At 35.0% G+C, this 25,720-nt stretch overlaps 1 protein-coding gene across 8 annotated transcripts in view; it reads right to left on the minus strand.

The window, feature by feature from the left end:
- The window catches only part of NFIB (nuclear factor I B), a 434,847-nt gene that overhangs the window by 71,039 nt on the left and 338,088 nt on the right, over positions 1-25,720 (minus strand). For all 8 annotated transcript variants that reach the window (XM_054583171.1, XM_054583168.1, XM_054583166.1 and 5 more), the window contains exon 4: positions 1,590-1,658. In XM_054583171.1, the coding sequence (XP_054439146.1) occupies positions 1,590-1,658 (69 nt within the window). The remainder of the gene's footprint in view (positions 1-1,589; positions 1,659-25,720) is intronic.

The raw sequence follows: 25,720 nt of genomic DNA on the forward strand, positions 1-25,720 counted from the left end.
TGAAAGTATATCATGGAACTTAGAAAAGTACAATTTAAACAAATAATTTCATAATGTCTTGTAACTACAGCAGCATAGCTTCTCTGCTAAAGAACAACGTGGAAAACACACACACACACATACACACACACACACACACACACACAATATTCAAATATCCCCTTCCTTACATGATGTCAGAAAGTAAAAGTCAGGTATGTTCCTTTCCAAATTTAAAAAAAAAAAAACCATAAAAATTTTCATATATCAAAGGCCTTCACCCACCACATACTGACCAGTGAAAACACCACAAGGCTCATTGCCTTGGTCAGCGGAGTAAACCATCGGAATCCTCTTCTCCAGCAAACACGCACCCTGGGACTACAAGATTAGGTTTTGGTCTACACTGTCCCAAGTACAAAACCTATGACAGAAATCTTTTGGGCATACATTTGTCCACTGGAGAATTGTGTCAGAAAATATAAGTTACTTTAGATGGTAAAAGTCCATGTGTAGAACTCTCTGAGATACATGCTATTTGCATTGACTACTTTAGAAATTTGAACTCTTTGAGAAACTATGGTTCAAAAGACATAGTCCATAATCTACTCACTTGGAGACTCCTTCACTGAACACAACCCTAAAAGCACTACCTATTCTTGCCCTCAGTAACTCATTCCCAGTTTGTTCTTTTGGATCATCATAAATCCTATTCGTGGCCTCTGAATTTGACCCAAGTGAAAAAACACAATCTAAACAAGAATCATAGTGTTACTACATTATCTCAGTAACATCATTCCAAACTGTAAGGTTCTCTATCAAAATGTCAAGCAAAAACATACCCTTCAAAGTTACATAAAGAAGCTAAATCAGAGAGGACAGCAAGAAGAAATGAGTCACCTCCTTTAATGTAATCAGTGCATTAAGAGCTGCACCTTAAATATATATTTGCACACACTAGTAATAAGTAAAAGAGTTAATTGAGGAAAATTTCCCTTCGCTTAGTTTGCTGGCCAGGTAAATTTACCCAAGAAACATCTCACCAGCCTGCCAAGAATGGTGTTTCAGGTGAGAGGACCAGTTAAAAACAATTGGATATTGTTTTGAATAACAATGCTTTCTATCTATATCCAACTGCAATCTGCAAAGTTAATTTCTGCATCCCTCTACACTCTGCATGTTAGTGTGTATATCCTGTACATCTCCAAGCTCCCACCAAAATGTTAGTAAAATGAAAAAGCACTTATCTACAGGAAACTTATGTGGGTTATTATAACAATACAGAGTACATTTAATTAATCGCACTTCCTTTGATATAAATGACCATCTATGGTCACAGAGAGAACAGTGAGTTAAATGAATACCAATAACATGGCAATCAGAACAACCCCAAAATTATTTTTGTACAAGAAGTTTTAATCGTTTAAAAGAAAATATTTTAGAAAATCAGACAAAATATATTCACTAGTGATTTCATTAAAAGGTCAGAGAATTTAAAACTCTTGTTTCTCTTAATATATGGTTACTCTTCATACTGTATGTAAGGTTCAAGACATAAAATATTTTAAATCTGACTGAAAAATTAAATAATCAGAAAACAATTTACTTACTTCTGGACACTCTCACGAGCTCTGATACATTGAAGACTCCAGATTTTACAAAACTATCTTCAAGGTATCCTGGAAATATGAAAAGGGAAAAAAACAACATAAGCAGGAAGTAAATAATGATTAACACAAGAATTTGTTCAAGTGTTTTTAAACCAAAGGTTAGAACAAAAAAAAAAAAAGTAAGCTTACAACAAAAACAAGTAAAAGCAAAACTCTTATGAATGCAAACTGGGTCTGTCTAAATTAAAGTAAAAAGCTGAGATGCTAAATAATCTCCTAAAACAATTTTTTTTTTAACTTTCTAAATGTACAGGGCAAGTCGTATGGTTATTTTTGCCATGGCCCACCCATTGAGAAGGGAGGTTCATAAATGCATTCAGCTTGGTAGCAGCTGGTAGACTCAAGTCCATCCATTTGAAAAAATAAGAAGAGAGAGAGAGAGACACACACACACAAAGGAAAACCACAACCACAATTAGCACCTTTTTGGAATTACTTCAAAGGTCTCTTAAAACCACAGTTCTTTCACAAATCCTTCCCTGATTAAAGAAAAGTGAGCTGTCGTTACCGGCACCCTCACCCGTGTCCCACGGTCATGAATCACACAAAAGCCTAACTGGTACACACAGCAAATACTTCACATCTACCTATTTCCTTGCACCTTTAATATACTTCACATGATTGCCTTCCTTTTTCACCCTTGCTAATATTCCCCTGGACTCCCCTCATTTCAAGAACTGACGCTTTTTCTAGCAGACAGTGGTGATTCCAGGCCGCCAAGAAATGCCACGTGACCCTTCCGTGACTTTCACGTACAGGGTCCACTGTGGCTGTAGGCAACTGTTCAGGCGTCTGAGTACATCAGACCTGTGTGGTAGCTGGTCTGGCCACACCCAGGATTAGAGCTGAGGACTCCCCCAAACACCAGGCATGTCCCCAGTTTCTCCTCTATGTATAGGAGGTGAAATGAGGGTGAGGAGGAAGAGAACACCTTAGGAAGGAGAAATATGGTTACTTGCTGCTGCCCCACAGAGAGATTAAAAAGAGTTTGAAAATCCTCAGAATTAAAACACTTCTAGGAAAAAGCTCTAGATTACAAGAACTAGCAATTTGATTGGATTTTACTTAAAGATTCAGGGCTGACAAAGGGAGGAGATTCATTGCAGGGGTATGAGGCATTGGTGGTTTTGCAACATGGAACACTCAAGTCAAAGAGCTGGGATTTGATACCCAACCACCATTTACCAGTGCGGGATCCTGAACTGTTATTAGACTCTTTGGGCCTCAGATTCCTTCCTTTATAAATTAGAAATAATAAAATTACCTATACCACAGAGTTGTTATAAATAATAAGTGAGATAAAAATATGGAACCCATAGTAGGCACTGATTACATGTTACCACTAAGTTTGACGATCATCCATACCCTGAATTGCACACACTGGGTTCTAAATATTCTCAAATTATTTGTAAATCTCCATTTAGAAATTTTACCAGAACCTCTGACTGCTGTGGCTCAGAGGATTGAGGGCTGGCCTGCAAACCGAAGGATTGCCAATTCGATTCCCAGTCAGGGCACATGCCTGGGTCGCGGACCAGGTCCCTAGTATGGGGTGCACTAGAGACAACCGCACATTGATGTTTCCCTCTCTGTCTCCCTCCCTTCCCCTTTCTCTAAAAATAAAGAAAATCTTTTAAAAATAAATTTAAATTTAAAAAAAGAAAGAAATTTTACCAGAACCAAAATTATCACTCCACTTTTTCACCATACACAGCATGAAAAGACAGAAAATCATTTAATTGTAATATATGAGGGGGGACCCCCAAAAAACAATTTATTTATTAAAAATTGTGCATTTATTCTTAATGTTTAAACTTCAGTCCCTTCAAAGTACACTCCACTTGATGTAACATACCTTTCAAGACTTTTTTTCTATTACTCAAAACAGTTTTTGAACTCATTGATTTTGATGCTTTTTAGTGCTGTCACTTTTGGTTATTGTTGTTGTTTCACTTCTCCCACACCGGCAAAACATTTCCCTGTGAGGACTTTTTTCATCCAGGGAAACAAAAAAATAACAGTTTCTTGGGGCCAGATAAGGTGAATAGGGAGGGTGGAGCAAGGGCATCATGCGGTTTTTGGTCAAAACCTGCTGAATACAAGGTGCACTTGTAAATCACCCATCATGAAATAGGCAAATGCACTGAAAGTCTTCAAAAAAAATTTAGTGAAGCCGAACGCTGCCTCTCACAACACCACCAGCTGGTACACTGATACAGATGGGATCCTAGAACACTTACCTAGTCGGGGAAGCCTGTACTACAAGGAGCACACCCTCCAGAAGATAATTCCAGTTTATTTTTTGGGTCCCCCCTCATATGCTTTCCTGCTGTGAACTGAGGAGTCATGTATGTCTGAACACTGTATTATACCTACACATCTACCTTCTTTAGAAAAAGAATGAAAGAAAGAGGGAGAAGAAATTATGATATCCCAGCTGGTGATCAAACTTAGGCATCATATTAAGTCATTACTGTGGAAAAATATATAATTTTAAGAGGACGATAACAAAATGTCTCCATTTGATGTATTTCTATTTTGAGAAATTCCTACATGTTGAGCAATTAATTTTTCATGAGGTTGAATTCATTTCAGTGATTTTTTTAGCCAACTTGTATGTTAGCTAACAAGGTAAATAAAAAAAAGACATTGACTCCTTTTGTGGGGTTGGGGATAAAGATATTTCTAATTTTAGCAACCACTGTAGACTATCATTTTATACAAAGATTTCTGTTGCTTTTGTTGTTTTAAAGTATAAATCACACTTTCATATAGAGTAAACATATTAAATATGGACTTATATATTATACTAGACCTCATTTATCATGACTACAGCTCATGTACTTAACCAATCAGACAAGCTTACTTGCCCTCACCTGTACTCTCTAGACACCTGCCCTTGCCTCTTTTTCAGGCAGCCCCTTCTGTTCAGAAGGCCCTCTCTCTGCACGCTCAACTATCATGTTTCAGTGTCCAATTTCAAGACCATCCACTCCACAATCTGCGCTTCCTCCCTACATTCCCAACCCCTGTGCCAGCTACAACCAATTTCTTTTTCTGTATTCACATAGCACCTAGTTTGTACTTACTTTATATCACTTTGGACATTCCAGTTTTCCAAGATAACTGTTTTTAAGTCTTGTATTTCTTACTGGATTATCAGCTCCTTTATTTGAAGGAGTGGCTGGATTTTTGTTCATCTCTGTATCTCCCAAACAACTAACCCGGCACCTCTACATACAGTAAGTACTAACTAAATGCTTACAGAACAAAATTTTAAAGTACAACTTACTGAAACAGGATCACAAAAGAGCATATTAGTAATTTTATAACAGTATAGATTTAGATGGCTCAAGGTTGAAGTATAACAATATTGAGCTTTGTTAATACCCCAGAACTCATTTTCTAAAGGCTTTATTTAGGCTTGTGGGTAGAATGGAAAAAAGTAGCGATTAGGTTCAGGTTGTATCTCTAACTTTGTTGTGTACGGATGTGTAACTTTAGGCATTTAGTATAAAATAAGTACCAAGGGACTAGAAGTGTTTAAAGAGTGAGAGTTCAAAAATATTTGTTAAAAAAAAATAGATGGACAAGTGAGTAAATGGTGAACATTTCAGTATATTTATATAAATTACATCTTGTCAATACATAATAACATTTCAATATGTAGATATCATCTGAAGTTTATTTCCTTATTACTCCAACGAGTAGTCAGGGTTCCATTCACTTCTCAGTTGTGTCCATTAAGATGGAGTGGGCTGTAACCTGTCAGGAGCCTCATAAGAAAAATGCTATCTCAAGCTAATCCTACTAGTGGGAGAGACAGTAAGGCCATCATACACAGGTAGATACAATGCCTATTCCATAAAAAAAGAAAGGTAATTCAGAATGTAGCAGGGTATTTCTCCATACCCTAGCCCAACTCCTCAAATTCGAAGGAATTTGAATCAACAAGAAAAATTGAAAGTTATTTTACACAAACTATGAAAGGTATTAAAAACATGTCAGAACAGCTGTGGCACCCACTAGATAAAAATGCAACCCTTTAGATCCCACCAAGTTCCACCCCTGCATGGAGCATAGTGAGACTCCCGAGGATGGGTGGTGATGTCTACTGCCAACGACCCTGTAAGAGTTGGGGGATATGTGGGAATCAGGCAACTGGGCCTGGCACAGGGGGCTGCCACCTTTCATACATGTTTGTACGCAGCACAGCCTTTACAATGGACAGGCATTACCCAAGATGAGGCAGAGTGAAGAAGAGAAATAGTGAATGACACAACACCTGGGTAGTTATTGAGGGTAATAGTGCTTGCTCACATGATACAAAAAATAATACTTAATGACCCTGGCAAAATAAGTTGGGGGGAATATGCATGAGGTCAGGAACCCTGAGATAACATAAAGGGTGAGACTCAGCAAAGTGCAGTTATATTGCTGTAACCTCCAGGCTGTGGGAGCCTTCCAGAAGCATGATTTTCATGTTACATAGACCCCTGTGAATCTAAATAGCTGATACAAAGGCCAAAGATCTTAAAGCAATTTGGAGACATTCATGAAGCAAATACTCTTTGTCTACCAAAGGAAATAAGCGCATCTTTGAGGCAGAGCAGCTGCTTAATGGTTACAGAGCAATATTACACAGCAGCTTAAGCCAGGAAGCCAAGAGCAACTCGGCTTTTATGTGGTGCTGTATTTACACCACATGTATGCTTTTTAAAAAACAAAATTGAGTAGGAAATAAAGACCTCTGCAAACTGAAAACTCTCAAAGGCAATATCAAACTGTATTATTTTACTTCTTTTTTCATTTTTCTTTAACAAAAGCAACAATAAATCACTACTCAGAAGTTAATATAGTGTTTAACCTCCTTTACAAACAATAACAGAGGGACACAATGGCATATCTAACTGTTAATATCTCAAATTATAATCAGCACTATTTGAATGTTAAACAACATTTACACAGAAAATCCAAAGGAAGACTGATAACACTCATTTTTATAGTCTGCTGTGTTCTATTCTTGAAATTAAAAATAAATAAGCCACAGAAAGCAGTTATTAAATTCATGAAAGCTGTCTTCAAGTATTTGAAGGACTGGGAGTGTAGATGGTGGATTAGACTTATTCTGCATAGTTTCAGGAACTGTTTTTTGGCCCAGTAAGCAGGTTTGTCACCCAATAAGAAAAGTCCCAGAAATGAATGGGAAACCTCGCAAAGGTAATAATAACCAACGTATGCCAAGCTACTGTACTAAGACCTTCAAAAGCATTAATTCATGTAATGTTCACAATTATCCCGCAAGTTGTCATGTTACCATTTTACAGATGACAAAACTTGTGTCTACAAGAGGTAGGGATTTTCCAGCTATAAAGACCTCCATTAGACTTAAGAGTTATCACTTGGAAGGAAATTGTGTAAAAGCACCTCCAAAGTCCATTTCAACCTTCAGATTCCACTTTTTTACACGGTTGTGTCCCATTACTTTTCTTGCATTGCTTTGGAGAAAGAACGAACACTAGATATCTCACAGGCATTTTCTAGCCCTACGATTCTAACTGTTCACTTCCTTCCACAGAGTGTTAAAGATGACTAAATCCTTTGCTTAATGGATGCAGAAAGGGAGAAGATAAGAATATTTTACACTAGCTCTTTGCCAGTATTCATATAACTTCAGCTATAATAGCTAACCTTTAGTGATTTTGGTAGTGATGTTATAAGACATGGCTCTATCTTCAGTTTCTCAACTGATTTGAACCATCTATTATTAAGGATGAAATCATGACTGCAAAATAGACATAGTAATCATAGCAAAGATAATGATTCTCTGCACAGACGCTGAACCTTGGCCTACAGCAAAGATTAACAATCTGGTATTAATTTGGAATTAGGTATCCTTCACTATGAAATGTAAATCCCTGATGGTGCTATAAGTAATCTGCTATAGTACTGTATGTTAGAGTCAGACTATATCTGGTCTTGTGACAATTTTATTACATATTTTCTGAGAATATCATCAATTCTTTTCAATTTTTAGTTTATAAGCAGAACATTTTATGGTTTATTAAGTTGGTTATATTATATTAAATATATTATTTGTGTTTCTTAGTATTTTTTATCAATCCATTACATTTATTTATATATATTTATATTTTTGTATATATTTGTGTGTTTACAAAACTGAAATCAAATTTAAATAAATTTGTATCCTGCCTTTTACTAATTAACATTGTCTCTTTCCCTTTAAATAGCTTATCAAAAGCATGATTTTAATGCTTATATAAATTTATATTGCATGGATGCATCATACTTTATTTGACCATTCTCTTATGGTTTGGCATTTTAGGTTATTCCCATTTTTAAAAATATTATAAACAGCACTACCATTAACATCCTCACACACAAATCTTTGTCAGCAGTTCTCTTGATTTCCCTCGGCTGGAGTTCCCAGAAGTGGAATTACGGGGTCAAAGGACACACACTCTTTTAAAGCTCTTGGTAAAAACTGTCCAGCTGATTTCGATACAAGTTTTGCCAAGTTGTGTTCCCTCTGGCAGATCAGCAGCGTGTCCATGTCACTACCCCACTGCCAGGATGACATGTCACTCATACTAGCAGTGACTTGTTTTTAATTGTGGCAAGCTGATAGAGAAAGTATATCACTGAGTTGTAATTTTCATTTATTTAATTTTAATAAAGCTGGATGTTTTCAAATACATACACATTATTTATTTGAAAATAACATACAAAAATAGGCAAAATAAGAATTGTGCAAGCAGGACTATTTTATTCCTAATATTGATGAGATTATTTCTAGAGGTTCACAGTCAATAATAATGTTGGTAATTAATTGATGATTGATTTTTTTCCTCATCATTTGATATATTTACTTATTCCTACTTTTTTCAAGTATTAAATGTTTCCTTGGTATTAGCAGAGATTACCCATTTTCTCCCTTATAGCATTTATTGTTGTTATATATTACTGAATTCTCAGATTAAAGTATATTTGCTTGTCCATGGAATATAACTCTTTTAATTTATTATTGAATTGGTTTGCTAACAGTTTCTTTCAACTTTGCTATATGTAGTTAAGATATTTTTGTATGAATTTTTGTATTTTATCTGTCAAGTTTTCAAACAAAATTATATGCATGTTTCATAAATGGGTTGGATATGTCATTATTTTTAAAAATATATATTAAATAAAAATATTAAAAATTATTAAAAGTCTGGGGAAAAATAATCACTGGTAAAATCATCTTCCCAGAATTTGTTTTAGAGAAGGTTCTTAGACAACTAGAGTCTTTCATGAAATTTACTCTGGTTTTCTGGTCTTGTGACAATTTTATTACATATTTTCTGAGAATATCATCAATTCTTTTCAATTTTTAGTTTATAAGCAGAACACTTTATGGTTTATTAAGTTGGTTATATTATATTAAATATATAATTACATAATACTATCATTAATATAATTATATTAAATTATGTTAAATTATACTAAAAAAATCAGGTCTACTTAGGTTTACTATGTAAACCTAAGGCAAGTTAGTCAATTTCTCATATTTTCTTCTCTAAAATAAAGATGATAATCATAATACCTCTAATTCAATACTAAAACTGTACATCGTTTTCAAATAATAATAAAGAGAGACATTTCAAGAGAGGGCAAGAGAAGGCAGAACTTCCAAATTAACAGAGAAAACAAAACACAATGAACAGAAACCATATCAAGACAGCAAAAATGGGGGGGGCAGGGGAAAGTGGTGGGGGGAAGGGAAAGACAAATGTATTTGGAAAAATAAATATAAAAAAAGAAAAGCAAGGACCTACAATCAAGACTATTCAACTCAGAAAAAAAGAAGACAGCAAATATAAGGACATTAGACGTAAAAATAAATAATTAATATAAAGGAATATAGAAAAAATAAAATCAAGTATATCAATCCCTTCAATAAATACAAGTGGGCTGAATAATCCCATAAAGAAATCATTAGATCAACCCAAAAAATTAAATGCAACTATTGGCAAGTAACACAAGACAAAAAATAACAAGAACAAAATGTAGAAAACAAAAAGGGAGAAAAAGAGAAATCAAGCAAATTCAAACAGAAAGAAAACAATGTCAACTAGCAAAGGTTAAGATGGAATTTAGGATGACTTACAATAAACAGGAAAAATAACATTATGAATAGGTAAAGACACAATTGATAAAGAAAAGATATGACCGACTCCATAGGCACCAAACAATACTGTGGGAAAATGCATAAAACAAAACCTATTAAAATTCAAGGAACTTGAAAAATACAAATATATAGAGAGACTTTTAAATTCATCTCTTTTACAACAGAACCTGATTATCAGACAAAGACTAAATTTATATCATTGAAATACAAACTATATTTTGTTGTTATGTCTATGGAAGTTTCATAAAAACTGACCAAGGCTTTGACTGAAGAATAAACTTTAACAAATTCTCCAAACTAGAGATTTTCAGGTTATACAGTCTCAATTTGGGAAAATAAAACTAGAAGTAAAAAATAAAAAGTGACCAAATTTTTTGAACTACCTGAAAATTAAGAAAATAAGGCATGAATCAAACAGACCATCTAAAGAAAATTTATAAACTAGAAAGCAACAAAAAGAAAAAAAACTAAAGAAAAATTATTTATAAGATAAAAGAATGGAAAAACAACCCAAAAAAGTTAAAAAGGGAATTAAATATAAAAGCTAAAATTAGTAAAACTAAAAAAGGGGGGGGTATTTAAAACAGTAAATAAAAAGAAAGATGATTTCCTAAAAAGATCGTCAAAGCAGAAAACTTGTGACCCAAGTGCATTAAAAGAATTATAAGAAAATAATGTGTTAACCCTACTGATCATAACCTTAAAAACTTAAATGGGTAATTACTTACTACAAAAAAAAATGAGAAAACTGGAAATATGAATGGACTAATAACCCTAGTGCAGTGGTTCACAATATTTGCTGGTCATTGGGGCCACCTGGGGTTCTGGAAAAACAACATTTGCTTGGCTTTCTCCACCAGCCATTCTGATTTAATTGTTATAGATGTGACCTAGAGATGAGGATGTACTTAAAGCTCCCCAGGTGACTCAAATGTGCAGCAAAGTTTGGGAACCACTGTGCTAGCATTTTCCTATTCAAAATGTGGTCCCAGAACCAATAGCACTGGGATCACCTGGAAGTTTGTTAAGACATATAGAAAAGCAGATTCCACCTCAGACTCTGGGGATCAGAATCTCCAGCTAAGAGATCCACAGGGGATTCATACACACTTTAAAATTTAAAAACCCTATAACAGAATTTTAAAAGTGATTTAAAAACACCTTTTAAGAAAGCACCAGAAATAAATGGGTGCATAGCTGGATTTTCTCTATCCTTTGCCAAGCCTTTAAATTCCAATGTTATTTATGGTCTTGCAGGCCTTAGAAAATGATGACAAGTTTCCTTAAGAAGACACTCTCCTGAGCCTTTATGAGGCCAGCAAAAATTAAATAACTAAACTTGCAACCTCCTGCGTCAAAACAAAGCAACTAAACAAAAATCCAAACACCAAGGGTATATACAAATGCAATTTTAAGAATCCTAAATAAGATTAAATAGATCCAATTCATATATACCAATTGAATATAGCAACATTATTAAAAGAACAATGTGCTAGTATCATTAGGATTTATTCCATGAAGTGCAGTTCACTATCAAAAAATCTATCAATATGATAAAGAAACACACACACGTACACAACCATATCAGTTGATGCTGAAATGTACTCAACACCAAGTGGAGAGGATAACTTCCCTAATAACAAATCTAAGCCAAAAATATATATAAAAGCAAACAAAAGTCTTAGCAAAACCCAACAACAAATTTTTCTAAATGGGGGAAACAATTCTCAGAATTCTAAGAATTCTGCCTTTTTAGTTACCCAACTTCCTCCAACCTCTGTTTTTCAGTTCTTAAAAATGTAATCTGTGACTAAACCAGTCACAAAAAGATAAATACTGTGTAACTTCATCTAGATGAAGTACCTAGAGTATCTGAAGTCATAGACCAAAGTAGAGTAGTGGTTGCCAGGAGTTGGAGGCAGTGGGGAATGGGGAGTTATTACTTAATGAATACAGGGTTTCAGTTGTACGAGAAGAAAAGTTAAGGAGATTGGTTGTACAATAATGTGAATAAACAATGCTACTAAACTGTACACTTAAAAATGATTAAAATGATAATTCTTATGTTATGTCCATTTTGCTACAATTTTTAAAAATATGATCTGGAATTTGGGACCCAGATAATTGTTACTATCTGGAAAGTATACAGCCATGCATTATGAAAAATAGAGACATTTATTGAAGATACAAGATATAAAAAAAATATTGTACATTGGAGAATGACGCCTCGGTACCCTTCAAAGTAGGTGCCTTGGGACCTCACACAGTTCTCCCAGTGTTATTAGCAACTGCAGCACAGTGTTCCTTCTGCTATGATAGCAGAAGTCGCGGAACAAATTTTGCCCCGACACATTTCATGCCAAGACCCCACATCAAAATCTCAGACAGTAGTTTTTGGAGTCTCCAGATCAGCTTCTAGATCTCACACTGTCAGTCGCTGATCTTTGTTGACTGCAGCCCATACACATTTAACATTCTTGGTGTTCTGCTTGTTGCAGGCCTTCCAGAAAATGGATCACTTTCAATAGATTCTTGATCATCTTTGAAGCATTTGTGCCCCACTTTTATTTGCACGGCACTCACTGCATTGTTACCGAAAGCCTTCTGAATCATCTGAATAGTTTCCACAGAGGAATGTTTAAGTTTAATGGAAAATTTGATGCAGATTTGTTGCTCTACTCACTCAGTCATTTTGAATGTGACAGCCACGCAATACACATACTCACTCTACGGCGTTTACAGGCCCCACTGACTAGTGCAATGAGGTCATTATCATTCACTCATGCACATTCTAGTCCACTCCCCTTGACTGCCAGGTTACACAGATGTCATGCAAATTGTTCTTGTTTTATTAACAATGGCTGGACTTTTTCTGGACAGGCTATATAGTATGTGTGCGTACGTGTGCGTGTGTATAGCTCTGGATCTTGACGATGTACCCATTCTTTTGTTCTTCAGAATCTGCTCACTCAGGGCATGCTGTTGTTCCTTTTTACTTAGAGGATACTCTGTCCAGAGGTAGGGTTTGGTCTCAGAAAATTCCAAGGCATTCCCTTGGTTACTATAAATAAAGGTATCAATATAGGTTGAGACTGAGAGCCCTAAATCTCTTCAGATAATTGGATCTGAAGTCTTGTCTTATAATTTACAAGTTGTATAACTTTGAGTAAATTACTTAACTGTAAGTAATAATAATAAAAATAAATAACACTAATAAACCTGATAACAATAATAGTTGGTATCATGTACTGAGAGTTTGTTATATGACAAGCTCTGTGCTAAGCACTCTAAACTCTACCTCAGTTCAATTTCCAGATGTGTTCCTTTTTTAAATGATTTTGAATAAATACTTGAACTCTCTAACCCCCCCATTCCCATTTGTAAAATGGGAATAATATTAATACTGAAATCAGAGATTTTGGGTGAGGATTAAATAAGAAAGTCATATAAAGTGCTCAGGTTTCAATGCAAACTCATTGGTAAAAGCAATAGTTGTGATACAAAAAATAGTGTTAGTCAAAGTTAATATGCACAGCTTTTAACCAATTCCAATGACAACTGGTCCTTCATCTAGTGAGTCACTATGATAAAATGGTGGTTTCTTCTCACCCCACCACCTAGATATGTAATATCATACCAGGTAGTATATGAAAACCTTCAGTTTCCATAATGTGAGGTTCTAGGAAGCCAGACAAAACCAAGTTCATGAAATGGCCTTGTTTCTGGTGATAAGAAGTTAGGCTCTAGCCTAGAGTGGAGAATGTTTGGGTTTGTGCTAGGAAATGAAACTAGATAGTGAGATGTCTTCCCATACTCCTCCTCCTCACTCCCTCTCTCTCCTCCATTTCCTAACCCCGTTGTTCTCTAGGTTTACAGACTTTTGAATTGATATTTTTAAAAATCTCTAAACCCAGAGGATGTTAGTAGGACAGAATAAAACTTAAATATCTACAATTTCTCAGGGAACCAACACTGCTATATTTTCATGTGACAAAAGATAGGAAAATCACCACTTTTAAAATTCAATCTAACTACATTAGTTATATAGTTATGGGATAAGGCTCCAAGATTCTACCAAGAGGTTATCCTTCAATCTCAGTTGTAGTGTGCTTAGAAAAAGTTTCTAAGGTTTTACATACCCTCATGGAAAATTTAGTGAAGGGCTAGGAGAATGCGAATCAGAAGTTAGACCAGACTTAATATCAATATGAACTTGATATTAGATTGCTAAGGAAAATTATTTTACTGTATACCTAAAAAGACCTACCTTTAAATTTTACCCTCAATCAAAATTCTAGCAGACTTTTGTGCGTATGTGATAAAATTTGATAACCAGTTCCTATTTCTATGAAAATACAAATGACAGAAAAATAATTTTTCAAAACTTATTGTAAAAACTTAAAGAGCTACAGAAATCAAAAAAGATACTTTGGTACTGGCAAAAGAAGGACATACACAGATCAGTGAGATGGAAATATACACAGAAATAGACATAGAAATATACGGTTATTGATACTTGATAAGAGTAGGCAGGCAACTCAATGGAAAAAAAAAAAAAGTCTTTCAAACAAATGATGCTGGATTAACTAGATATCCATAATAAAAAAACAGGATATCTACCCCTACCTCACACCTGTGTGGTATATTTATATAACGTAATACTACTCTGCAATAAAAAGGAGTAAATTATTGATACATGCAACCACATGGATAAAATCAAAGCCATTATGCTGAATTAAAGGAGCCAGACAAAATAGAATACATGCCATATGATATCATTTATATAGCATTCTAGAAATGTAAACTAACCTACAGTGACAGAAAACAGATTAGAGGTCATGTGAGAATGAAAGCAGAGAAAGGGATAGATTCCAAAGCAGTCAGAAATGCTCACCATCTTGATTGGGACAATGGTTTGATGGTTGTAGACATATAAGAGAACTCATTTTATATATGTATCTCTTTCCTTTTCTTTCTCTTCCATGTATATAAATACCACAGAGAGATAGGGCAATTTATTTTATGTAAATTTTACCCCAATAAGTAAAAAAAAACCAAAAACAAAACAAAACAAAAACTCTTTGAGCAAGTGATCTTTAACTAGCAGCCTCCAAATTTCTAGAAACTGACAATATTTCCACATCACAAAAAAATCATAAGTGAATCAGAAACATCCTATTACCAGGAAAAACTTTTAAAGATATTAACTACTATCAGTCACATATTTTTGCAAATCCTAGCAAGCTACCTTACCTGTTTCCTCATTCATGATCATGTAAACTCCAGAAACATTATAGCAAACACACTGAACCAAAGCATAAAAATAGTAAATAGGCATTCTCTACAATTCATCACTTTGGGAGAAGAGAAACTTGATCTATCTGAGACTAGTATTTTGAAACACTAATTACATTAGAGCACTAAAATTCTCAGTCTGACATGTTCCAACAAAATTCATCAGACCATGCATGCTACCCAAGGCTGAAAGTTTAGAACATCTCCAAACAGTTGTGTCTGGGGTGTAGTGTACCTATCCGGAAGAAGAGGCACACTGTAACTGTCTCTATAAAATACCTGTTTTTCCTGGCTTAGGTCAGGTTCTGGAGATAGGGGTGTCTCATTACTATAGTACAGGTTACAATTTATTTAGCAGTTACTGGTCTAAGGTTCTATTTTATAAAATCTTCAACATTGTCTCTGGCTAGGCACTGCCTTAGATGTTAGTTTTACAAGTGGAAGTATACAATTCTCACCTGAAGTAGTTCTGCATTCAATAAGGGGAACAGACAAGAAAATAGTGACAAAAATGCAGTAAGTGCTATTATTCCATGACTGTACTGAAAAGAGGGTCTGGAGAAGTCTCACTGATGAGACATCAAGGAAGTACAGGCAGGCATTCTAGGCAAAGGAACAACATGGGCAGGACAATGAGGGGCCCATGGCCAAGGCTTAACACCAGATCCAGCAGAAACCATGGCATGAAGGGCCACATGAAATGCCACGCTAATGATTAGACTTAGCCTAGAGTGGGAACCTTTGAAAACATGTAAGGAAGGGAATAAAATAATTATATTTGGACATTACGGAGATCACCACAACTTATAAAGAATATATCACAGGGATTATGACCCAAGGCAAAATGCCAGCTACAGAGGTTACAAAAACTATTTTATAATCTGTATGCACTAGTTAAAAGAATAGAATGCAAACATTTGTTTAAAAAAATTATAACGCATTAAGATTCAGTGCCAACTATTCTTTTTTCCAAAAGATACAACTGCTTTATTTTTTTTCAATTTGAATTTCATTTGACATTCAATATTATTTTATATTAGTTTCAGGTGTACAGCATGGTGGTTGGATATTTCTTTACCTTACAGAGTGATCACTCTGGTAAGTCTAGTACCCACCTGGCACTATACGTAGTTACTACAATATTATTGACTATGTTCCCTATGCTCTACTTTACAACCCTATGGCTATTTTGTAACTACCAATTTGTATTTCTCAATCCCTTCATCCTTTTCAGTGCCAACTGTCTTCTTTTTAAACTATTTGCCTTATGAAAGAGCAACCCAACAGTGCCCTCTCCTTATCCATCTGCTCATTTTTCTACACACTCTCTCAAAATTCATAGATACTCCCTTCTTCACCTGTCAAAACTATGTAAGGTAATGTAATTTATGTGGGTTATTCTGGATATCAACTATAACATATTAAGTATAAAATGGCAGAGTGCTTTATATCCTGATGAAGATGATAATTCTATAATCCTTGCTTACTTATTGTTATGCTTAGAACATAGCTCAACTCAGAAAATGTCTGCAATCCAAAATATAAAATTTTGAAACTCAATTCCACTTCATGAAAAAAGTGTCACAAAAATAAAAAATGGAGACATAATCTTACATCATGTAACCTGCCAGTGGCCCATGCCGCTCACCAAGACACAAGCCCGCTGAGAGAACTGCACATGTGCACTCACGCCACTTTCCATATGACTTCCTTGTATCTGGGGTTACCTGTAACCTCTTCCTAGACCCCCAGAGGTCTCTAACCCCCAGATTAAGAACCCCCAAATCTCTATCCTAGCCTGGAGTTCCAGGCCTTTTTCTCCAGATGGCTCACAGGCACTGAAAAAAAAAAAAAAAATAGAACAAAAAACAAAAACCCTACAGCTTTATTGAGGTATAACTTAAATACCCTTTTAAAGTGTACAATTCAGAAATTTTTAGAATATTCAGAACATGGTACAACCATCACCAATATCTAACTCCTGAACATTTAAATCACCTTAAAAAGAAACCCTGTACCATTAACAGTCACATACCCATTCCCCCAACCCTAGCCTCTGGCAACCCCTAATCCACTTTCAGTGTTGATAATTTAGCTTGTTCCAGACATGTCATACAACTGAAACTATATAATACATGAAAAATAAGTACATCCTGTCACCATTTGTTTCATGTCATTAACAAGTACACATGATGATTTTAATGATAATAAATTTAACTCTGAAATTTAAGTGGTTTTCTTCCTCCTGAATGTCATGGGGATATGGATATGTCTAAGGTACAGGGAGGTAACTTTACTGGGATCAAGAATTAGAAATATTTTGGTGAAAACAGGAGTCTGCCCCTAGTCGTATTACAGAAAAAGAAATGAAAGAGTACAAGGTTCTTGAAGAGCAGCACACAAGTCAAAAGACCCAAAAGGATTTGTAATAACTTTGAAAATCAAAACCTGATTTTTTCTTAAATTCTTCCATCAATGGCATTATTATACAGAAGCCAACAAAAGTCAAATTACCCCACAAAGTACTTGAGATTTGAGTATTTGAGTAATGAGATTTCAGTAGATTTGTCTAATAACTTTAAATTACATTCTATAATCCCATGAGATAGAAACATTAAAACTTAGGTAAGTAGGTAAGTAGATAGGTCCGGTCTGCGAGGTAGGTAGATAGATGGATAGATGGATGGATGGATGGATAGATATTTCTTGTATTTTATTGCACTTGCAAAATATTACTATAGAATTGACCTCTCTTTCCCAGCATGATGCTCTAATAAGCAACTGAGGGTCCCCTGGGTACAGTTTTACAGGACAATACAACCAATAAGCTTAGGCTAGTTAAGTGATTTAACTAGCCTGGAGCAAGTCCACTCTTATCTGTGATATGGAACAATCCCAGCTTTCCAGCTGTGAGAAGGAAAATGCTTTACATTATTAAACTGCAGCCAGATGCTGCAAAAGCAGACCTTGTAAGCATGGAGAGGGAAAAGAATTTAAATTGAGAGGAAACTTCAGATGCAAGCAGGCATTGTAAAAAGAACTCGAGATACTTGAGTGAAAGAGCAATGACAAAAACTGTGCAGAGCAGTGGATACAGTCACAGTGTAACCGAGGGGCAGTTATGACTGAGACCTCTTTCTACATGGTGACTCTAACCTTCCCTGTGAAGAATGTGGACATTCCACAAAGAAAGAAAAAATATATTACAGCAGCATTTTAAAAAATGTAACAAACTGCAACCTATTTAAGTGCAAGACCTTTTGAAAGTGTTCCTGGACTAGGCACAGTATAAATTAAATGCCTATATGAATACAATAAAATTTCACGCAAACTCGATGTCATCTTATGACATCATTTCAGATATCACAGATCCTGCAATATAGTTATGAGAGTAGGAAAAGCAAAAGTTTGAATGACTAACCATAGCCCAAGAACCAGCCCTTTTTCTCACAGCTTTGTAAAAGGAGAGTACTCACTATGTTTATATTACACTTGTGACTGTGTAATAAGTGGGTCCCTGGCCTATATAAATACAAGGCACATGCTCCTGGAGAAAAGTTGGAGTAGAGAACAAGAAGGAGGCTAATGAGTTCTAGCAACTGCAGTAACTTGGTATAGAGGAAACTCTCACCCTCTACCCACTGCCCCTTGTCCCAGAAGCTACAGCTGTCACAAATGCCCTCAGGGACTCAACGTGGCACCCACTGAGAGTGCCAGGAGATCCAGACTTGTTTCTGCTAAAAAAATCTCAACAGAAAGATTCCTCATTCCTTTCTCTTTCAATGGCAGTGCATACTCATAAACACTTAGGCCAAACTTTTCTCATTTTATCACAAGGCAGTGCACTACAATCAACTATATTGTTTTTTAGCAGATGGGGGCAAGGAGAAAAGTAATAATAATGTAGTGGGATTACTACTAACTTAAGGTTTTGAACCATGGAAAAAAAATGAGTTTTAACCTACATTTGCCAATAAGTAATTGAGACCTTAGGCAAATCACTTAACCTCTTTGCCCTGTTTTCATAAGTAAAGTAGAGAAGTTGAGCTAGCAATGTCTAAGTACTGACATCCTGTTTTCTTGAATAATGTTTCTGAGAGTATGTCAAGAAAAAAAGGATATTACAATTATAGTAGTAAATTACTCATTTGCAAAAACAAATACTTATGATGCAAAACACCAATCATAATAAAGACAGAGTTGTCAAACTCTACCTAGGGTAATCTGGTAAGATGCATGGAACAGTTTGGACACAAAGGATGAACAAAGTTTGCAGGGTGGATTTGGCAGTCCTGGCAAAGAAGAGAACATATCACTTGGAAGAAAGGAAAAAGAAGGGAACTTGGTATATTTGGTATCTATCTGAACAGCATTTCAAGCCATGACAGGGAACATGAATATATAAGGAGTAAGACATGAAGAGCCTTTAAGAAAGTCAGATTTGTATTTTATGAAGTGTATTCATTTATAGCATCTGAGAAAGAGTGAGGAAAGAATAGAGACAATTTTAAGGTTTTTGTACAATTTCAGGCAAGTATAGTTTCTAGAATCCAAATAAGGATAATGGGAAATGAGAGGTGAGAATGGATTCAAGAGACTTTTAAAAGGAGAACATGAATAAATATGTGGAGGATGAGAAAGGAACTCATGAGCTACTTTAACCAAGTGTGTCTGGGTAGATTCTGGTAGCCCCAAATATCTTACATGGAGAAAAACTCAAATGTGGTAGAAAAGAAAATAAATTGAAATTTAGAAATGTTAATGAATCACCATGGGACATAGAGGAAAAGATGCCCAAAAAGTCATTGAGCACATATATCTGGAACACTAGAAGAGAGATCTGTTCCAAAGGTACACACTTAGGAATAACAAAAAGTGATTATAAATTATTATTCCAGGTCTTATACTTAGGTCTTTGAACCATTTTGAATTAATTTTTATACATGGGGACAAAGTTTAATCTAGTTTCATTCTTTTGCATGTGGCTTTCCAATTTTATTGAAGTCACCATTTATTGAAGAGGCTTTCTTTTCTCCATTGTGTGTTTTTGGCTCCTTTGTCAAAAACTTTTTCCCATATGCATGCAGCTTTATTTCTGGGCCCTCGATTCTGTTCCTTTAATCTGTGTGTCTCTTCTTCTGCCAATACCATGCTGTTTTGGCTATCATAGCTCTGTAGTATATTTTGAAGTCAAGTAGTGGGATGCCTGTAGCTTTGTTCCATTTTTCTCAGGATTGCTTTGGCTGTTCAGGGTTTAAAGTTCTGGACCTTGATCATAGAGAACATTTTATAAATTTGATCCCAAAGGCAAGGAAAATAAAGGCAAAAATAAATGAATGGGACTATATCAAACTAAAAAGCTTCTGTACAGCAAAAGAAACTGACAACAAAACAAAAAGGCAATCAACAAAACAGGATAAGGTATTTGCAAAAAACAACTCTGACAAGGGGTTAATATCCAAAATATACAAGGAACTCATACAGCTCAACATCAAGGAAACAATCCAATTAAAAAATGGGCAGAGGATCTGAACAGACACTTCCCCCAAGAAGACATACAAATGGCCAAAAAATGTATGAAAGAGGCTCAACTTCACTATTAGAGAAGTGCACATCAAAACTACAATGAGATACCACCTCACACCTGTTAGAATGGCTATTATCAACAAGACAAGTGACAACAAGTGTTGGAGAGGCTGTGGAGAAAAAGGAACCCTCATTCACTGCTGGTGGGAATGTAAGCTGGTACAGCCACCATAGAAAACAGTATGGTGGTTTCCAAAAACAAGAACAGTAAAAGTAAAAATAAGAATAGAGATGCCATATGACCCACCAATAATTCTTCTGGATGTCTACCTGCAAAATTTGAAAACATTTACTTGCAAAGATATATGCACCTCTATGTTCATTTTAACATTACTTGTAGGGGCCAAGACAACCAAAGTGTCCTTTGATAGAGGATTGGATAAAGATGTGGCACAATATATACTATGGAATACTACTCAATCATAAAAAAAGATGAAATGCTACCATTTGTGACAACATGGATGGATCTTAAGAATATTATGCTAAGTAAAATGTAAGTCAATCAGAAAAAAACTAAGAACCATATGATTTCACTCATATGTGGGGTGTGAAACTGAAACTCATAGACACAGACAAGAGTATGGTAGTTACCAAGCCTGGGGGGGAGGGCGCGGAGTAAAGGATAAAGAGGGCCAAATATATGGTGACAGAAGATGATCTGACTTTGGGTGGTGAGCACACAATGCTATATACTGATGATGTATCATAGAAATTTACACTTGAAACCTGTATGATCTTATTGACTAATGTCACCCCAATAAATTTAATTTTTAAAAAGTGATTGTACATAAAAATCACGAATGGAAAAAAAACACAAAAGTTCCTGGATTATGAGAAAAGGCCTTGTTTTCAAAAGCATAGACAACAAAAGCAAAAATAAGTAGATGGGACTACATCAAATTAAAAAACATCTGCAGAGCAAAGGAAACAAACAACATGCAACCTATGCAATGAGAGAAAATGGCTGCAAGCCATATATCTAATAGGAGTTAATCTCCAAAATACATAAGAAATTCCTACAACTTAATAGCAAATGATAAAAGTAAGTAAGTAATAACCTGAGTTAAAATTGACTTTTATCCAAAGATAATATATAAATGGCCAACAGGTATATTTTCAAAGGCTCAATGTGACTAATCATCAGGAAATGCAAGTCAAAATCACAGTGAAATATCATCTTATTCCCGTCAGTATGATTATAATAAAAAGACAACAGAAGATGTAGAAGATGTAGAGAAACTGGAATCCTCACACACTGTTGGTAGGAATGCAAAATGGTGCCACCACTGTGGAAAACAGTATGAAAGTTCCTCAAAAAATTGAGAACAGAACGACCATGTGATCCAGCACACCCTCTTGTTATTTATCAAAAAGAACTGAAATTAGGATCTCAAAGAGATAGCTGTAGTCCCATATTTACTGTAGCACTATTCTCAAGAGCCAAGATGTGGAAACAAACTAAACATCCATTGACAGAGGAATGGATGAAGAAAAGGAGGTATATACATGCAGTAGAATAGTATTTTGCCTTTACCAAAGAAAAAAAAGAAAGAAATTTTGTAATATGCAACAACATGGATGAACCTTAAGGATATTATGCTAAGTGAAATAAACCAGTCACAGAAGAACAAATACTGCATGATTCCACTACAGGAGGTATATAAAAGTCAAATTCATAGTCTCAGAGAGTAATGGTGGTTGCCAGGGGTTGGGGCAATGGAGAAATGGGAAGTTACAAATCAACAGGCATAAAGTTTCAGTTGTACAAGGTGAATAAGCTCTAAAGATCTGCTATAAAACATTGTTAACTACAGTCAACAATAACGTATTATATACTTAAAAATTTAATGATAGATTTCATAATAAGTGTTCTTACTACAATAAAATATTTTTTAAGTAAGGAAAAAGTTTTCAATAAAGCATCGTCAACTAAATCAAATTAATGCTCAAGAATATGGAAGCAGGAATAGAATGGAAAGGAACCACTGGATTTCAATGGTAAAAAGTCATAAATTTAATGAAAATAATTTCAATCCGGACAGAAGCCCAGTTGCAGAAGTCAAGAAGGAATTTTAGAGTCATGTCATGCCATGAAAAAGAGAAAGATGGAACACTTGGTTAAAGGGGGTTATCTGAATGAGGGACAAAGATGCATTTTTTAAAAGGTAAGAAGTTGCTAGGATGAAATAAAGCAAATAAGGAAGATATATGGAGGGGGTCAGAAAGAGTAGGGGACAGAAAAAATTTTCAGTGGAGACAGAAAAGATGGTGGCTTCAGGAAATAGTAATGGAAAGGCAAGTGGGAAAAATATTTACACAATGTTAATACAAGAGACTCAGAGATAAAGTCTTGCCCGGGAAAAGCAATCTGTAATGACACAGTTGTACTATTCCTCATATCACTATTAAACCCTGTCACAAAATTTCATTCTACATTTCTTTAGACATCACAAGGCTTAGAACAAAACTGAGGTTCTAAAAATTACAATTCTCTTTCATCATGAGACTTGAGAACATGTGTCTCTTTTGACTTTTATATAATCTCCAACCTAATCTAATGCATTTTATCTAGATTTATAATATTGTCCATGTCATTTTAAGTCTTTAGAGGAGTGCAGGGTAAAAATCTAACACATTTCTATTTGGTTGCACATCAAATGATACTTCCTACAGGAAGTCTTCTTGATCAATCCAGCAGGAAGGGAACGTAGGATAAAAAGTCCTCACCTTTATCATGACCCTGCTACTTCTCAGGGTATGCCCTCCCATCTGATGCTTACAACTGGCCTGAATATAACTGACCCTACTAAATTCCAAAGAAGTTGTCTGATTTGCTCATGCAGTGCATGGCCCCCATGATCATTGTAAAACATGGAGCCTTGATCCAAGGAGAACTTTAATTCCAAAGTTCATGTTCTTTCTACTCCACCATGTTCCCTAATGACTGGATATACTTATTTCACAACTTTGAACTCCTATGACACTTGAGCTGGAGCACTAAATAATATTTACACACACATACACACACACACACACACACTGGGGAGTGCAAAAGTAGGTTTACAATTGTGAGTATGCAAAACAGTTTATTCTTGTATTATCAATTATTAATTATTGTATTATTCTCCACAAACTGGAAGCCTACTTTTGCCATACCATCTATCTGTGTATGTGTGTATAAAACATATTGTATATATTTATGAACAGAAAAGTTTGGGGAGTCTCATGTATAATTCATGTTTTTATCTTCTGCAGCACCTAGTTTAATACTACGCACACAGTAGATGCTTATTAAGTATCTGTTAGCTGAAAAATCTATCTGTACACAGCTTTGTGCGGGATAGTTTATATTCCCAATGCCCCAAGAGCAAATGACTGTCTCTACTCCTTATTTTGAGCTGACTCAACATAAAGCGACCCACACCCTGTCTCCAGGAATGTAATATTTAATTCTGAACTCAGTAACCAATGAACACACAGTTAATATGCATTGCCTAATAGCATGGGTGACTGGGGAGACATGCAAAATCTCCTTTTAGAACCTTATAAGATATTACTAAATTATCTCTTTTTTTTTCCTAAAATTAAATATTACAAGTAATTAGGCTGGAACCATGTCAGAGGTTTGGCATGGTGCCAAGTGCTATGTAAATTAACCTTTGAGGAGTGGGTTATTCACAAGTACCCATAATGTGGCCTGTAGAAACAAGTAGCTGATGGCTATGTACCCTTCCGGCTTTTTAAGAGTAATTTGTGAAGAAAAGACTTTCCTCACCCTCTCCTTTACTCTGAATTCTATACTAAATTTGAACATTGAAAAACTTGACTGAATGTGATGTCTTCAAAAAACTCAGAGGATAAAGAAGAAAAATGTTCCTGAAACAAAATCTGTGAGGAAAAAAAAAATGCTTTGATTTTAGCACTGACTTGCACAGACCTCATTCTCAAATTACTTAAAAGCTTTACCTACAACTTCAGGTCTTACCACAGTTAACCAATACTTTTAGTGTCTTTCTATTTATACTGTTACGAATAGAAAGCCTGTTTATAGTCTGTTGCATATTATTTAGTGCCAAAGTTTAAAATTACTTCTAAGTATCATGACATAGTGAATTTTTCCCCATGAAAAACATCTTGATTTTGGTAGATACAATAAATGAGAATACGAGAAGGAGTGAGTATAAACTTATTAATCGAGGAGTAAATGGGCTGTGAATTTAAAAAATAAAGTAAGTTTTCTCTTTTCTTTGACTTTGAATACCATTTCCTAAAATAAACATGTTCTATGAGATCCTTCAGGGCCTATGCAAATATATCTGCCTTCATATACAAATAAGAAAGAAAATGTTTTATTATTTTTGTAACTAGTAGAAAGTAGTATTATGTTTGTTCAAAATTCTAAGTTTTGGGAAAAAAGTGAAGAATTAAGCAAATATGGGCCCTAGTGCTCCCAAAAGATAACAACTAAAACTGCAGATGCTGAACTCATTTTCTTGATAATTATTTGATCGTTTTCATAGTTTCATAACTACATTCTGTTGGCTTCATTCTCAGCATCTATTAAATAGGGTTGGGCGAGATCAACCTCAAAATTTTGATAACATAAAGATTTCTTAAGCCCAAGGCAAGCATATTGCTATAGTTCATAGATACTCCTTGCTTAATTTATTCAACTGTTTATATTTGGTTCCATCTTTGTTCCAGAGAGGATATAAGATGGCTTATTTGATATACACCCAATACATGATCTTAATGGTTCCCAGAGGTTTTGCCAGACTACATGCAAAAGTCAACACATGAAAGAGCACAAGTACCCTATAAACCTTCCAAAAAGAAAAAAAAGAAAAGTAGAATAAGTCGATGTCATTCCAAGTAAGAAAGTTCTGGTTAATGATACTTGGAATACTTGGGAAATTTAAATGATAAAATTTGCTAAAACTGTCCTAGGATTTAATGTTTCTTTATTATATTCCTTGCCATATAAGACCACATCACAAAAGTA

This window comes from Pteronotus mesoamericanus, unplaced genomic scaffold, assembly GCF_021234165.1.
Source record: "Pteronotus mesoamericanus isolate MK-2021 breed Mesoamerican mustached bat unplaced genomic scaffold, CSHL_Meso_final contig_73, whole genome shotgun sequence".
NCBI classification, from domain to species: domain Eukaryota; kingdom Metazoa; phylum Chordata; class Mammalia; order Chiroptera; family Mormoopidae; genus Pteronotus; species Pteronotus mesoamericanus.